At 36.8% G+C, this 16290-nt stretch overlaps 1 protein-coding gene across 3 annotated transcripts; it reads left to right on the top strand.

Moving 5' to 3' along the window:
• Positions 1-36: 36 nt before the first annotated feature.
• LOC113541336 (interferon alpha/beta receptor 2) lies at positions 37-15580 on the top strand. Of its 3 annotated transcripts, none has more exons than XM_026938258.3 (6): positions 37-986; positions 6688-6817; positions 8835-9010; positions 9347-9504; positions 10951-11107; positions 11510-15580. In XM_026938258.3, the coding sequence occupies exons 1-6, from the start codon at positions 689-691 to the stop codon at positions 11665-11667; spliced, it is 1077 nt and encodes a 358-aa protein (XP_026794059.3). In that variant the 5' UTR covers positions 37-688; the 3' UTR covers positions 11668-15580. The 3 variants fall into 3 exon arrangements, with proteins under 3 accessions (XP_026794059.3, XP_034160633.2, XP_026794076.1); XM_034304742.2 differs by lacking the exon at positions 11510-15580 and adding an exon at positions 11367-11503; XM_026938275.3 differs by having other exon boundaries at positions 850-4241.
• Positions 15581-16290: the final 710 nt, after the last annotated feature.

Below are 16290 nucleotides of genomic sequence, written 5' to 3'. Positions count from 1 at the left end.
TGTCTTATTAAACAAGAGAATCTTGTCTAATAAGTGTCTGCCTTTTACCATAAAGGCCTTTATGGTAGCATTTTTGAGATGATTGTCTTTCTGGCAGGTTTTCCCAAATCTGTGGAGGACTTCTTAAGCTCTGTTTGAGTGGCCATTGGGCTCTTGGTCGCCTTTCTGTCTAAGGCTCTTGTAGCTCAGTTACTGAGTTTGGCGGGTTGGAAGTGTCCTAGTGGTTCCAAACTTCTGTTGCACTATGATGGAGCCCACTGTGCACCTGGGAACATTCAAAGCTTTAGAAATAGTTTTATACCCTTGACCAGTTTGATGTCTTCACACAAGTTGATTGTGGAGAGGTACGGAAAGTTTCTTGAACTTCATTGCTTGTGGGGACCTTATACATACAGGTGTGTGCATTTCTAAATCATGTCCAGTCAATTAGATTCACCACAGGTAGACTCCAGTCAGGTTCCAAAGACATGGCAAGCTATTCAATGCAAACAGGATGCACACGAGTTCAATTTGGAGTGCCTTAGCCAAGGGTCTGAACACTTATCTAAGAGAGATTTAGGTCTTTCATTTTGAATAAGTTTGCAAAAATTCTAAAAACATGTTTTTGCCATGTCATTGTAGATTCTTGTGTAGATGAATGTCTAAAAAGTACATTTAATCCAGTTTAACTTAAATCTATAACTCAATAATGTGTACAATAACTGATGGGGTTGGAATAATTTCAAAACTCAATGTATTTTATTGCATTGACCATGCCATAAAACATGCAGGAGCTTTCACTGACCATGCAGGAGCTTTCACTGACCATGCAGGAGCTTTCACTGAACAAGCAGGAGCTTTCACTGACCAAGCAGGAGCTTTCACTGACCATGCAGGAGCTTTCACTGACCATGCAGGAGCTTTCACTGAACAAGCAGGAGCTTTCACTGACCAAGCAGGAGCTTTCACTGACCATGCAGGAGCCTTTGGGTGCTTTCATTGTAAAGGTCTGTGCATTATTGATGTGTTGCTATGAAAAGTTTCCCCTCTTTGCATACATTGTATTGCCTTATATTTATATTTCTTTGGTGGAAAAACGTTCTGTTTTTAATATTTTATTTCTTGCTTTCTTTGCTTTCAAGTTGTCTGCATCATTGAAGGTTCCATTTGTGCGAAATTTAATTTCTTCTGTGGTGCTAGATCATGAGATCCGTGCAGTGTTTTTACTTTCACAAAGGTGGTCACATACTTAATAATAGCATTACCTCATTTTAGTTACGTTTAAGATCACAGCTCTGCATGTGAACTCAATGATCCCGTTTTTTCTACGTTCAGTCTGGTCGCTTCTGGCTTGTTACAATCTAAGTAAAATACACTGTGGTGAATTTTCAATATCAACATAGTCAATAATCATAGGAGCTGTATGATACTTTTCATATATATGGTGAGATCACCATTGCAGATGACTGTGATGTGCAAATGAGTCCTCTAACCCAGTACTCATGCTGCATTTGATTAGAATTCATGACTCAGAATTTCCGAGCTTCAGCTAGGAAAAACCAAAGAAAAATGCAGCTTAATTCAAAGTTCCTACTTGGAAACTAGGGGCAGTCTCTTCAACACCAAGTTCAGTGATAGACATCAAATCAACATGGCAGCTCACAACATCAGAATTACAACAGAAGACACATTTGCTTGTTAAACACTGACTATACAGTTCACTGGAAAATATACTCATCACTCACCACAGTTAGCTGACTAGCCAACAAAAGATCTACAGGAAGGTGTCTGTGGTTTTTCCCCACTTTGTAGCTCGAAAATGATGGAATTCTGACTTCCACCTTCCTTCTTCCGAGTCAAGTCGAATGCAGCATAAATGTTTTCATATACACTTCAGTCTCTTGGATCTGGTCTAATGTATTAAAACATTTCACTTCGTCGATCAAATATATCAAAATAACACAGATCATCAATGTTGCAAGGACTGTTCAACAGTATTTCATATTTACTGCATCTAATATTACTTTTCAGTGTAATCACAATAACTTTCCTCTGTTTTTATGCCAGTCCTGCAATATGTACCAGGTCTACATACACAGCAAATCTGGATGATTATTATTATTATTATTATTATTTTTATGTCTTCACTCTCTTGTAGTATTTTTTTTTTCTTACTGATTGTGCTGCCTGGATCATGTTCTTGTGACTCAGTGTTGACCAGAAAGGCCGTTGGTTTCATTTCATGCTACAATGTACATTTCCTCAGAAGCATAACTTCACCATTACTAGCTCCTGTAAGCCATATTAGGATCTGTTGTCACCTCTTGACCGTTTTATAAGTCAAAGCACAAAGGTTATTTCACGAACAGGAGTTAACAGTGCTAACATTGTAACGTCTTTGATGTATTTCAAATAGGTCTGTTTGCCAACAGGCTCATCTGTTTATTTTTTTTATATGCTTTTTAAAAACATGTATATCGGTACCTCCGTATGTGATGAAATTATATGTGTTTGTGTATGTACATCAAATATATATATATATGTCTTTTTGGTACAGTATCTGTAAGTAAACTGTAAGTACTGTATTTCCATAGTAAATAGCTATATTTAGTTTGGGTAATACAGTAATACAGGCTAATGAACTATGGGTTCAAGAAGAGAAGGTTTATTTTAAATATACTAAATTAGTAGGGAATTACAGGACTAAAGGGCTCGCCGTGGTGAATCAGTAGAAACAGCATGTACTGTGTTAATGCTGTAGACATCCTAAAGACAAAATGAAATCAAAACTGACCTCTCGATCAAAGGAAAAAAAAAAGCAGCAATGCTTTAAAGACAGAAACGATTGCGTTCGGACTGATTGCTAGATCCGACTTTATTTTTGTCCATCATTCGCCCGTTTTTCACAAGCCACTCAAATCGCAATGGATAAACCTGAAGTTTCACTCAGAATTCATGAAGCTGAAGAAAAATGTGTTCGAATTTCAGTTTCAGGTCTTTAAGTTTTCCTCAGGGTCTAGTGTTATATTTGTGTTATATTTGAGTCAAATACATTTTATTGAAAAAACATATCGAATATATCATAGCAGCATTCTGATATTCTCAAAAATTCTGATTCATAGATATTTTCTGATGTAGTAACACTTTTCTCTTACGTGTTCAATACTATTCAAAATTTATAATTCAGAGAGCATGTGGCAAATCGGCTTTTTTAAAAATTAATTTATTTTTCTTTTTTTTTTTAATACGCAGGATGTACCAAAAATCTCCATACACAGGGGAAATTAGCACTTTTTAGCAAAATAGTTCCCAAAATTTTTCATGCTTAGTTTATATTAGATTTTTTTTTTCAGATAGCCTTTAAGAGTGCCTTTTGACAAAAAAAGAACGTATTGAAATCATTCTCATGGTTAGATCGGGAAGCTGTCGCAAGGTTGTGATGGACTTTAACAGAAAACATGGCAAGCACATCGCACACGACACTGCTGCCAAACTTATTAACAAATTCATAAAGACTGGAAATGTTGAGGACCAACCGAGAAGTGGACGTTCCCCAACATCCACTGACGAAGGTGCAACTGACGTGGTGCTGGTGTACAATTTCCCCTATGTATGGAGACTTTTGGGACACCCTGTAGATTATATTTAGTAGTTAAAGTTAGAAGTAAATGTATGTATTACGATGGTAGGAGCGGTTAAAGTTATGAGACGTTTTCATAATTAACCTTCCCTAGTTTTAAATCTGTGTGCTAATCTACTGGAAATATAAATTTGAAAATGAAAATATAATATGTATATAATACCATAATGATCATCATTCTTGAAACAGCTGAATGTCTTAGAACAATACAAAAAAAAAAACTTTTGGATTAACTGAAAGTTAAGAAATGACATGTTAATGAAATGAGTAAAGTAGAAAAGAGAAATGATATTAGTAAAACTGCTGTAATGCCAACTTCACATGCATATATGGTGTGTGTGTGTATGTGTGTGTGTTTGTGTGTGATCTCAGTACACAGGGAGGGACTTGTGGGGAAATGGAAACTTAGTTTTCCCCAGCACCAAAACAAACCCATCTTCTGGTGGGTTTAACACACACTAGTTCACACATTGCACTCATGCAGAAACGCGCACACACACACACACACACACACACGTTAAATAGTAACAAACACCCACACTGCGGTCAGCCAGGATGAATTGCTCGCGACAGCAGGGGATACTGAGAGTGTGGACAATTTTTTTCTTTGTAATACAGGAAGGTATGGGAATGTTTTATGTTTATCTCTGATGGTTTTAAATGGGAGTTTTACAGATTAATCGAAAACTAGTTTGTTTTCCCGCATCTAGGTTTGCATTTTTTTTTTTTCGTGAGAGAAAACATTAAACACCATATAGCACTATCATAGCAGTGCAATTATTCTTTTATTACAGTATATTCATTGTATAAACATTTTTATTGTGCTCAGAGGATAAGATTTAGTCTTCTGTGTTTTATGTGACCTGAAGGTTCACAACCTGAGTATTTGCTGAGAATATAACCGTGGAGACTTTACAGAAACATGCACATCACTTTTTTATATGTTCTATGGTTATACAAAAGCCTACATACATGCTACATTAGATTTAAACTTATATAATCAGCTCCTGAATGAGGATTCATGTGAACACACACAACATGACTGTGGCTTTAAAGCCCCTGGCAACACAATTAAAAAAAAAACAATATAAAAAAATGAAAATCTGACATTCAGTGAACATTTGCCGATGGTAAACTCAGGAAATATATATGTATATTTACAATGATAACTAAAAGCTTTTCTGTCTGAGCAGAGCTGTGTGAGTGTGTCAGACTGGAAAATGATTGACAGCGGTATCTCCCCAGCAATGTAAACAACTTGTAAAGTGCTAGTCCTAGAAAAGTATGTAGGACTGATAGAGTGGTGCTCACAGCACTTATGTTTTTACATGCAAGTCATGTTGCAAAAGTTGCATGATGTGGTAGTGTATTTTGTACATATTTCTAGTGGAACGATGCTCATGGGAAGACAAAGCTAGTTTTAAAAAGCTACATTGATCAGAAGCATGACACTGCAGCATTCAGAAGCAGTGTGCATATCACATCCTCTTTATTAAAATCAATTAAAATAATCTTCACTGCCCTCTCATTTAACTGCCAACGAACACAGTGAGTTTAGTTAGAAATTTTCCATTTCTAACATTGTGAGATTTTAATGTACGTGTTTTTCACAGTGCCCATGTATAAGAGAGTATTATAAAAAAATATATATACAGCTTGCCCACCTTTTTACAGTACTATGTCTAGATGATGATGATGATTTTCTCAGCTGTAGTGCAGCCATTTGGCAGATTTTTTTTCTTTTCAAGTGTAAAGCTACTTACCATTACCACACGTAAACTACTACAGTATAATAGTGAATACAAAATTCTAACTAGATGGTTAAAATTCTAAATAGATGCTGATTTGCTCAGGCGCAGAGAGGCAAGTGAGCAGGAAAGAAGTCTCCTTAGTTTCTGTGGTTGAAGTGAAAGGGGAACTGATGTAATCAGATGGCGAATTCTGATTGATACTTTGATAGAACTGACATCACATGGTGCTCAATTTGCTCAGAAGAAAATGGCAGGAAAAAGAAATTTAGAAATTACTGAAAACACAAAACCCAACATTGGGCCTCATTTATCAAGCTGGATCCGCACAGATCTAGTCGTAAATCATTCATGCGAGCATTTACACAAGAAATTTGGTATTCATGAAAATCCCGTAAATTTTGAAAAAACATTTGTATCCTACACATGCTTCTGAGTGTGTGAAAATTTACATGTAAGAAGATTGAAGTAAACCGCAACTCGATCGACTTCAAATCATATAATTTGCATGGATTACTGCACTTTTATATCTGGAATGTAATGTTGAGTTTCACTCATTTATTTTTATTATGTTTACAGCATTTAGCAGACGCCCTTATCCAGAGCGACTTTCAGAAGAGCTTTATCGCTATCAAAAACACGTCCTCATGCGAGTTCACTAGGTCAGGGACTAAAAGTAGCATCGAGAACATTTCTTGAAAACCAGTTGTTTTATATTATCGGAATTAATTAAAGAATGTAAAAAAATAGAAAAAGAAAGTGAGCCAACACAAACTAAAAATAAAACTCAATCATTCAATTATAACAAAATAAATAGAGCCAGGTAAACAGATTCAGCTCTCACTTTTTATTACTAATATTATATACTATTAAATATTTTTATTTAATTGTTTTTCAGCCTTTACAAGGTGCACTTGTCCTTTTATGGAGTTTTGTGGGTGTCACTAAATGCAAATGAGCTGTGTCAGGAATTCGCTTTGCACTTTACGGGTGATCAACATACACACGCGAGTACAAAGAAATTTTTTTAAAAATTGTAAATCCAGCGGAAAATGTTAGTTTGTTTGGCTTATGGAATATTAATAAACTTTACTAAAAGATTGACAAATGAAGCCCAGTGTTCTTTCTTTTCAGTAGTAAATTTACCACAGAAGCTGTAACAGTAGCTAATTATGAATATTAGTTTAAAGCTTCTCTTTTCATTTTAGCTGTTTCCTTGGTTTGTGTGTGTGTGTGTGTGTGTGTGTGTGTGTGTGTGTGTGCATGTGTGTGTGTGTACTCCATTTTGCTTAGTTTATCCCCTTTTTTATATTCCCCCAGTGCACTGTTCACTCCCGTCTCCCCAAAATGTAACCATCGTCTCCTTTAATCTGGAGCACAAGCTCACGTGGACACCAGGTCCTGGCACAGCAGCCTTCACACACTTCAGAGTGCAGAGCTATAATCAGAAGTAAGTTGGAGCTCCTGTTACGTCATCTCTCTTTAACTCAAATACAAGTTTACTATTTTTACATGTGTATTAATCCCTCAATTCAATCATGATTATTAGAGCTGATCATGATTACCTATTTAATTCCACAATCTTCACTGTCTTCCTATAAATGTAGGCAGATGTTTAAGTAGTTCACTGTCAGCAAACATGAATTTCATCACCTGTTTCATGTTACAGTACTTTATATTTTACTTATTATTTGTCATGTCTTCCACATGTAGGTAAAATGCCATGAAAAAGTATTTGCCCCTTCCTGTTTTCTTTTATTTTTGTGTATTTGTCACACTTATTTGTTTCAGATCTTCAAACAACTTTTAATATAAGACAAAGACAACTCGAGTAAAAACAAAATTTTGTTTTATATGATCATTTCATTTATTGGAAGGAAAAATGTTATCCAACACCATCTGGCCCTGTATGAAAAATTAATTGCCCCCTCACTTACTTGGTTAAAAAATGAACCAATTTTAATTGATAATTGGGATCAGTTAGACCAGACACACCCAGTCTTGATTCCTGCCAGGCCTACTGAATCAAAACATCACTTAAATGGAAACTTTGTGATGTGGGCTAAAAGGGCTCAACAAGCAGCACACTATGCCACGATCAAAAGAATTATCAGAAGAGATGAAAAAAGAAAATTATTGAAATATATTAGTCTAAGAAGTTTACAAAGCCATTTCTAAGGCTCTGGGACTCCAGTGAACCACAGTGAGAGCCGTTACCTCCACATGGAGAAAACTTGGAACAGTGGAGAATCTTCCCAGAACCTGCGAAAATTCTTTCAGGAGCACTTCGAGAACTCATCCAGGAAAACATTAAAGAACCGCAGGCCTTGCTCGCCTCAGATAAAGTCGGCATTCATGATTCCACTGGGTGGTGACACTGGGTGAAAATAGTATCCATAGGAGAGCTACACAGTGAAAACTACTGCTCACCAGAACAAACTTAAAAGCTCAACTCACATTGGTGGAAAAAAAAACATACAAAAAAACACCTCGATGACCCAAAAGGATTTTGGGATAATGTTCTCTGGACTGGTGAGTCAAAAGTGGACCTTTTTTGGAAGATATTACATCCCATTACACCTGGCATAAAGCTAGCACAGCATTCCACAATAACGTTCAAACATTGTTCAGTAGTGTGGTGTGGGGATGCTTTGCTGCTTCAGGGTCTGGGCACCTTGCTGTAATCAACAGAACCATGAATTCTGCTCTCTACCTGAAAATCCTGAATGTCTGGTCATCAGTCCATGATCTGAACGTCAAGTGCTATTGGGTTATGCAGCAAGACAAAGATCCAAAGTACAAGAGCAAATCCACATCTGACTGGCTCAAAAGGAAAAAAAAAAAAGGTTTTGGAACAGTCTGGTCAAAGTCCCCTTACTTGAACCCCTTTGAGATGCAGTGGCAGGACCGTAAACGGGAAGTTCATGTCCAGTGTGGCTAAACTAAAGCAATTCTACAGAGAAGAGCAGGCCAAAATTCCTTCAATAGATGAAATGAAAACAGTTTTGTTTCTCTTCATGTTCTCCTTTTCTTATATTACATTTTGCATGAGGATCTGAAACCATTATTGTGACACATGCAAAAATAGAGGAAAACACTGATATGTACACTCACCAGTCACTTTAATAGAAACACCTGTACACCTGCTCCTTTATGCAGTTATCTAATCAGCCAATCATGTGGCAGCAGCACAATGCATAACATCCTGCAGATGCAGGTCAAGAGCTTCAGTTAATGTTCACATCAAACATCAGAATGAAGAAAAAGTGTGATCTCTGTGACTTTAACTGTGGTTTGGTTGTTGGATGGGTTGGTTTTGAGTATTATAATCACTAATCATCACTAATCCCAAATTCACTAATCTCATAATTGTGACAGGCATGGTTCTGAGTGCTCTACGTCTAAAAGTGTCTTTTTATGCAATCCAGTATACAAACTCTGACAGCTCTCCTATATGCCCACTCAAGGAGGAAGCTCTGGATTTCAGTGAAGAGCTGTTCTGATGTACAAATTGGCGAGTCATGTGATTTGACCAAATCTTTCAAGGAAATGTTCGGTGTTTATCAAGCCCGAGTGCAAGCATTTAATCAGGTCCAGGAATCCAACTGGACCACATCGAAATTCTTTACTCCCCTGCTGGACAGTAAGAAAAGCCTTTCCTTGCAAATATTTTTCTATGAATCTACAAGTTTATGTAGATTATGATGTTAAATAAAGTTAACAGTATATAGAAAGTGTGGTTTCAAAGGATTTATATGGAGTTTACTCACACGTGTGAGTGAAAAGCTCTAAACACAGCTTGTGTGGATTCAATCACTTGTTAAAGGAGGGGAGGGTGTGATGGAACGGTGTAATGCACCAGTCTACAGTCCACACCACAATCTGATAGACCGAATAAAGTGAATAGAATCTCCATGTTTGTTTCTTTCCATCTTTGTTTTGCTTCCTCCACCTGATTTCTGACCTTTGACCTTTACAGCAACTCTGGGTCCTCCACTTGTGTCGCTGACCGGTTGTGGAAACTGCCTCCTCCTGAAACTCAGTCCACCAGCCAGTGTGGAGCAAAACCATGACCCACTGACCAACTTTTTTCAAGAGTACACTGTCACTGTGTCCAGGACTAGAGACAAAGCACAGGTGAACCTGGCATGTTCTCCCAAATCAGCTTCATGATCACTGATTCAGAAGAATTCACACATGACAACCAATTACAGTAAATAAGAACAGGAGCAAGCTATGCCATTTTCAGTTAGGAGGTGAAGCCAGGTGTATCACTTCCTGTTGGCAGTTTCCTGCATTGGCTATTGCACTTTTTATGGTAGCTGTATATATTAAAGCAGAACAGCAAAAAAAAAAAAAAAAAAACACTTTTAAAGAAATTATTTTGGAGATATGAATTGATTGTATATGCTTGTAGTGGGTAGAAATGCCTTGTTGATGAGAGAGGAAGGCTACGGTAACACTTTTTACATCTGTAATGAGCAGAGAAGCATCTCAGAATGCACTTCGAACCTTGAGGTGGATGAGCTACAATAGCAAGAAGGCCACATCGGATTCATCATATGTCAGCCAAGAACAGGAATCACATGGCACAGGCTCACCCAGACTGGATAGCTGGAGATTTTCCAAATGTTCAAACAAGAGATTTTAGGGCAATGAATCCATTTTTTTTTTTTAAGTATTAGGGAATAATTGGGGAGCTGCGTATGTTCAGGTCAAGGTTAAGGTGAAGGCTTGCAGTCATAGCTTTGAGATTCCTTCACACTTGTCAGGAGATGAAGTTGAACATTATTACATTCCTACATTTCTTTTTTATCTTTCAACTTAGTTTTATTTCTGTTCACTCATTTCATATAATTTAGCTTGACAGATCCAACTAAACTCTATTTTTTAAAAAAAGCAAGTTGTTTTTTATAACTCACATTAAAAAAAAATTCTGCATTCAGTGAAATTGACACTCGTCATTTTCAGAAAGTCATTTTGATTGTAAGATTATGAGGCGTCTTTTCCTCTTTATGTAGCACAAAGGTAAAGAAAAACTTCCTTTGCTTGTAAATAGCCTCCTCTATCTCCTAAATCAGACCTGGGGATTTCTACATATTCGCAACACGCATTGGTTTGTGGTTGCTATAGAGACACACAGAGCAAGTCTGTAAAGGTCTTCATGGAAAACATGCTACACTTTTTAAGCAGGGCTTTTGTGCAGATGCAGAGTGAGGGTGTTTTATCTGAATTGTGGCTTTTGTTTAAGAGTAACACAAAGCAGAAGCCAAAGAAGCCAAAAACAAGTGTTCCTGCTACATACCATGCTACAAACCTACAAATATGCACCATTATGTATTGGAAATTTTGTTCAGTATGCTGAAAATAAGAATTTCTTCTTGCACAATACAGATAGAGCCACACTGTTTGTATTTTTCAGCAAATATTTATGGAACACTTCAAAGATGCAATATTTCATATATTTTATTTAAGGGTGATTGTAATTTTTTGCAGATTATATGCTGCTGATCTATTATTGGGTACCACGTGAAATTTTGAAAGACACCAAAATGAGAGAATTATTTTGTTTGAATTTCTCAGTTTGGTATGAAGGCATCCAATGGAGAGAATTTGATCAACTACCTAGAGCCGGGAGTGGAGTACTGCATCACGGCCACTGCAGTAACAAGCTTTAAAAACCTTGCTCTTCCTTCTGAACCTCACTGCACCTACACAAGTCCACAGCCGTTCAACACAGGTACAGCATAATTCATACGAACAGAACTTAGGTTTCTGCCACTTTTGTCTTTCTTTTACATGCTTAAAGAGTTAAAACAGTAGGGAGTATTCACGATGTGATAACAGAGCAACCCAATACAACTTTTTATTATTATTATTATTATTATTATTATTATTATTATTATTATTATAATACCTGGTAACTGCTTACATCATTTTCTCCTAGTATGTTTTTCTATGAAAAGTAATCTGTTTTATCCATTTAAAAATCTTTACAGCACTGAGAAAAGGCAAAAAAAACCCAAACAAACAAACAAAAAAACGCTAGCCTACAACAGCTGAGCTCATCAGCAAGACACAGAACCTCTGCAATGTGTGAGAGAACGGAAATCTTTTTCATTTTATTCCTTGTGTCCCACAGTGGCCATGTTTTTGAGCGCACTGTGCGCAGTCTTCCTCTTGGTGTTGCTCCTCTGTGCAGCTCTGAACTACACCGGCCAGCTCGGTAACCTCCACACACCACTCCCAAGAGCTTTAGTGAGTTTCTTACCTTTGGTGGAAAGAAGGTGGGAAACTTAAGAAGTGCTGTTGCGTTATTGATTTTAACACGGACATGATCCAACACCCGTTTTATTAAGAAACAGCGTTCATGTAAGGGGTGAGGTGCTCTTAATGAAAAATAATGAAATATGAAGCTTTTGCTGATCTCTCTCTGCAAAACATTCCATGTTTCTCTCATTCTTTGTGTGGAGGGTCTTCCAAACTCATAAGACACAGAAGAGGCTGCTATTTCAGAATTTTTGTCAAGTAGAAGATGTTAGAAAAGGTTCTTTGGGGGACTTATTTTTGATACTTTATTTTGGCTTTTCTTTAGTACAAGAACATTGTAAAAATAAAGAACTAAAAAAATTAGAAGACAAACATTATTTTCATCAATTATTTTCAGTCAGTAGCTTCCTACATCATACATCATACAGAGTCATTCCAATTTAAGGCCAATGTCGCAGTAGGTGGGTTGCATTACATTTAGATATATCAGTTGGAGTGTTTTTGTCATAGAAACTTTTTGCTGTGAATGTAATCAATTTCTCCAAAGTTAACATAAATATAAATATTTGATCCTTGACATATACATACTATACTATAAGCCTTATTACATACAATATATTACATATTACATGGACAATTTCAAACCACTGGGCCATTGGAGGACTCGGTTGCTACCATTTTGGAGTAACAGCTTTTCTGCCCACTGCCAAAAATATCTTCCAGTACTTAGTATCTCCAGCCAGTACTCACACAAATCTCACCCAGTTCTCCCAGCAGAAGACCCAGAAGGTCCTAGAGTTACTAGTAGTACTCTGAGTTTGTCACGTCTTCCATTTCTACTTCTGCAATTTGAGGGTTCATTTCAGGAGACAATTCTGAACCTGCATGTTGTCCTGCTCTCCAGTGTAAACAGAGTGACAGCATGGAGTTTTACACCCAGAACAAGGCAAGATCAGTGAAGCTGGCATGGAACTGTCTTAGGAAAATTGAACCTTTAGAACTTTAGACATTAATCCATTATTATTATTATTTCCTTGTTTATATAGGAATAATCATAAAATTATTTTAGGTGGGTTTTAATATCAACAATATACCGTTTATCACTGTTTAACAATCACGGTTGCTTCAGCAGTGCTGGAGTAATGCTGAGTGATGTGCATTGAAGGGGGTGAACTGAAAAACGTTAGTGTCTGTTTGCAAGAAAACTAATTATAATTCTTTTGTAAACATGTAATCAATACACATTTAAAGTGAAGAATAATGTAACTCCTTTTAAAATTTTCCTTTAGATGTTTTTTTTCAGACTTTGCATAATACAATCTTCAAGAATGAACCATAAACATGAGTGAAACGTGCATTATGGCACGTTGTCAGTTGTTCTTAGTTAAACATAAACTCCTCAGTGATTTTTATCATCTAAGGACTACTCTTTTTGGTCTGGTAAGTTATACTGTATACAGTGTTGAAAATACAAAAAGAAAAAACTGATGTCTAACACGTCATTGACGTGTCCATGTATGGACAAATGTGTCCATGGCAAAGTAATTTTTTGATTGAGGAACAAAACAGTTGAATGAGAAACAAAATGGCAGTGGAAAGGCAGCACAAAACTGCACACAACCTGTCAGGTTGGTCAGGGTAAGACAGCTATTAGCTTGTAGTGTAACATCCCAAAAATGATAAAACGTGATAGTAAATATCTTTGTGTGAAAATGGTTTTTTTTAGACAGGATATGTAAATGAAGTGAAGTATATGAAGTGTAAATAGTATATGAAAGTGTACATAGTATATGAAACTATGAAACTTACTTAGTCTCCAGGTTTTCACCAATAACAAGTTGAAAGGACTTACATTTTCAAATGTGAGACCTAGCCTACTATTATTTTAAATCTTTTCACTGAAAACACTCATGAGACTATGTTTCGCCCTCAGAAGTTGTGGGTCAAGTCTATTTATTGATTACATCACATCTTGTATGTCTGTGGTAAAAATAACTGGGCATAAACCTCTTAGCCCCAAAACCTACGAAAACTGGATTTAGTGCTAATTATAGTTGAACTCATGTCAAGAGGTGGATTCTTCCATTAAATGCCATTCAACATGCACAATGGCCACCTGCTGAGCAGCACCTTAAGAAGTATCATTTGTACACAGTTGTGTCTACCTTGGCTTAATGTTCGTTCATCCCAGTCTATATGCTCTTTGGTGATTGTGAGTGATTCGCACCCTCAATAGGAAGCAGTATAAACAGCATCGTGATAAATAAAGTACATTGTCAGCACTATTTATGAGTGCTGTGTGTTACTGTCTGGCCAGGTCCACCATTACGATGTGTTACAAATCCTCCTGATGACTCGGATATACGACCTACAATAATTCTGAAGGAAATTATAATAATAATAATATATAGATAGATTAATAAAGAAATAAATAAACTTTAAAACTTTTGTATGTCTGAGATAATATTCCTCTTGTACCACAGCGAATTACAATGGTTAATTAATTAATGAATGACACACTATGCTTTTAATAGAACATCCGCAAGACTCGTGTCTCAGGACAGAGGAGTTTATGCTTTGCGTTTTCTCAAAACCATCAACAAGTGGAGAAAATGGGGCACCACAGTAACAGTACCAAGAGCAAGATGTCCCTCCAAAACTGACAAATGGACAAGAAGAAAACCTATCAGGGAGACTGCTAAGAGACCTACAGCAACATTAAAGGAGCTGCAGGAATATCTGATAAGTAGTGGTCACTCCCTGCATGTGACAACAATCTCTCATATTCTTCACATGTCTGGGCTATGGGGTAGAGACGCTAAAAAAACCTGCAATTTTAACAGGGGCGTATAGAATTTTTTTCTATTCACTGTACTTCAATTCAATTCAATTTTTTTTGGCATCATACATATACAGTGCTGTAGCGCAGAATGAAATTCAGCTAGCCTCAGGTGTAAACGTATAACGTGTTATTGCAAAGTAACATGACACTAATTAAGCAGCATACACAACATAACATTTACATACATTTTATGGCATTTGACCCTTATCCAGAATGGCTTACATTTATCTCATTTATCATTTATACAACTGAGCAGTTGAGAGTTAAGGGCCTTGGTCAGGGCCCCAGCAGTGGCAGCTTGTCAGTGCTGGGATTTGAACTCACAATCTTCTGAGCAGTAGTCCAGTAGCTTAACCACTGAAGTACCAGTGCAGTCACATAGTAACAGAAACAGTTTTAATAGTTTTTAACAGGTCTAGTCCAGGCTTACTGGAATCTGTCACTGACAGTGTTCAGGTATGTAAAGTGCAGAATAAATGTATTATAAGAGATTAAATTGGCTGTGACAAATGCAGTGTTGTAAAACAGTACACTTAAAGAAAAGGGGGTCTGAGATGATGCTGAATGCTTTCTTCAGACATCTTTTGCTGTAGGTGGAGGCAGAGCAGCTCCAGTCATGAACTGAACAGTTTTTACTACTCGCTGTAGGGCCTTGCAGTCTGTGACTGTAGAGCTGCTGTACCAGCCTGTGATGTAGGTTAGTGTGCTCTGCACTGTGCATCTGTAGACGTTGGTCAGAAACCGAGGGCCCAGGTTGATTTTTCTCTCTCCTTAGAAAACAGAGGTGCTGTTGGGCTTTTCTTATGAAATGTGAGGGGTGGACTGATCAAGCGAGGTCTTCTGTGATGTGTAATCCTAGGAATTTGAAACTGCTCTCTCCTTCCACTGTGGTGCCCTGTATGCATAGGGGTGCATGCTCACCTTTTCTGAAATCAACATTGATTTCGTTCATTTTACTGACATTAAAGGGGAAGTTATTGTTAGTTCACCATGAAGTGATTAGAGCTACTTCCTTCCTGTAGGCACTTTGATCATTCCCGGTGATGAGGCCTATGACTGTCATGGCATCAGCAAACTTAATGATGTTTTCTAGCCCTTGTCAAAAAATCCTATTGGAATATCTGTTTATTCTGTAGGATCTTATGTGATTTTTAGAATCTTATGAACTCTACTTGTATTTTATTGGAAATAATGTCTTGTTATTGGAAAGGTATTGAAAATTACAGAGGGTGCTTTGGGAGTTTTAAAATCCTAAAAGATTTTTCCTTAAATTTAGAGTATTTTCTATTTTTTTTTTAAAAGTATTTTATCCTATTACTAATGTATATATATAAAACAATATGCATTTATTGATTTGTTATTTATGTTTCATCAATCCATTATCAGTGCCATAGCAATTGGTGCACTGTGTTCAAAATAACATACTATATATGTCAGAAAATGTTAAGAGCAGTTTGGTGGTATGCTATATCGAACATCGCATAAGTAATTAGGTCGGTAGGTTTTGCTGGTTCTTTCTTATTTGTTTTCTGATCAACACCCACAACAGCAGCACTAGCCTCTCTGCTTCCTCCCCTCATGTTGTTTATGATGTTACTGCAGCTTGACCAGTGTGCAACACAAGCTGATATATTGTGTACATTGTCTACACTGAGGTGAGGTCGATCAAATTGTAAGACACAGTAAAAAAAAAAAAAAAAGTACTATTTCTTTAGTAACAAAAAATTACAATGGAAAAGTGCACCTTAAAAATATCACACTGAATTCCTACATAGAGACCTGAATAGGAACCCAAATGGATCCCATTCACA

This window comes from Pangasianodon hypophthalmus, chromosome 5, assembly GCF_027358585.1.
Source record: "Pangasianodon hypophthalmus isolate fPanHyp1 chromosome 5, fPanHyp1.pri, whole genome shotgun sequence".
NCBI lineage: Eukaryota > Metazoa > Chordata > Actinopteri > Siluriformes > Pangasiidae > Pangasianodon > Pangasianodon hypophthalmus.
Note: the sequence above shows the minus strand (reverse complement) of the source record. Positions and strands in the feature narration are given on the sequence as shown.

What these genes read in the sequence shown, in the direction of transcription:
- LOC113541336 (XM_026938258.3), top strand. Translation starts at nt 689, where the DNA reads ATGTGTACAATAACTGATGGGGTTGGAATAATTTCAAAACTCAATGTA. An exon ending in GGACTAGAGACAAAGCACAG is followed by an intron (nt 9,505 to 10,950) that starts GTGAACCTGGCA and finishes TGAATTTCTCAG; the next exon opens with TTTGGTATGAAGGCATCCAA. An exon ending in TCCACAGCCGTTCAACACAG is followed by an intron (nt 11,108 to 11,509) that starts GTACAGCATAAT and finishes TGTGTCCCACAG; the next exon opens with TGGCCATGTTTTTGAGCGCA.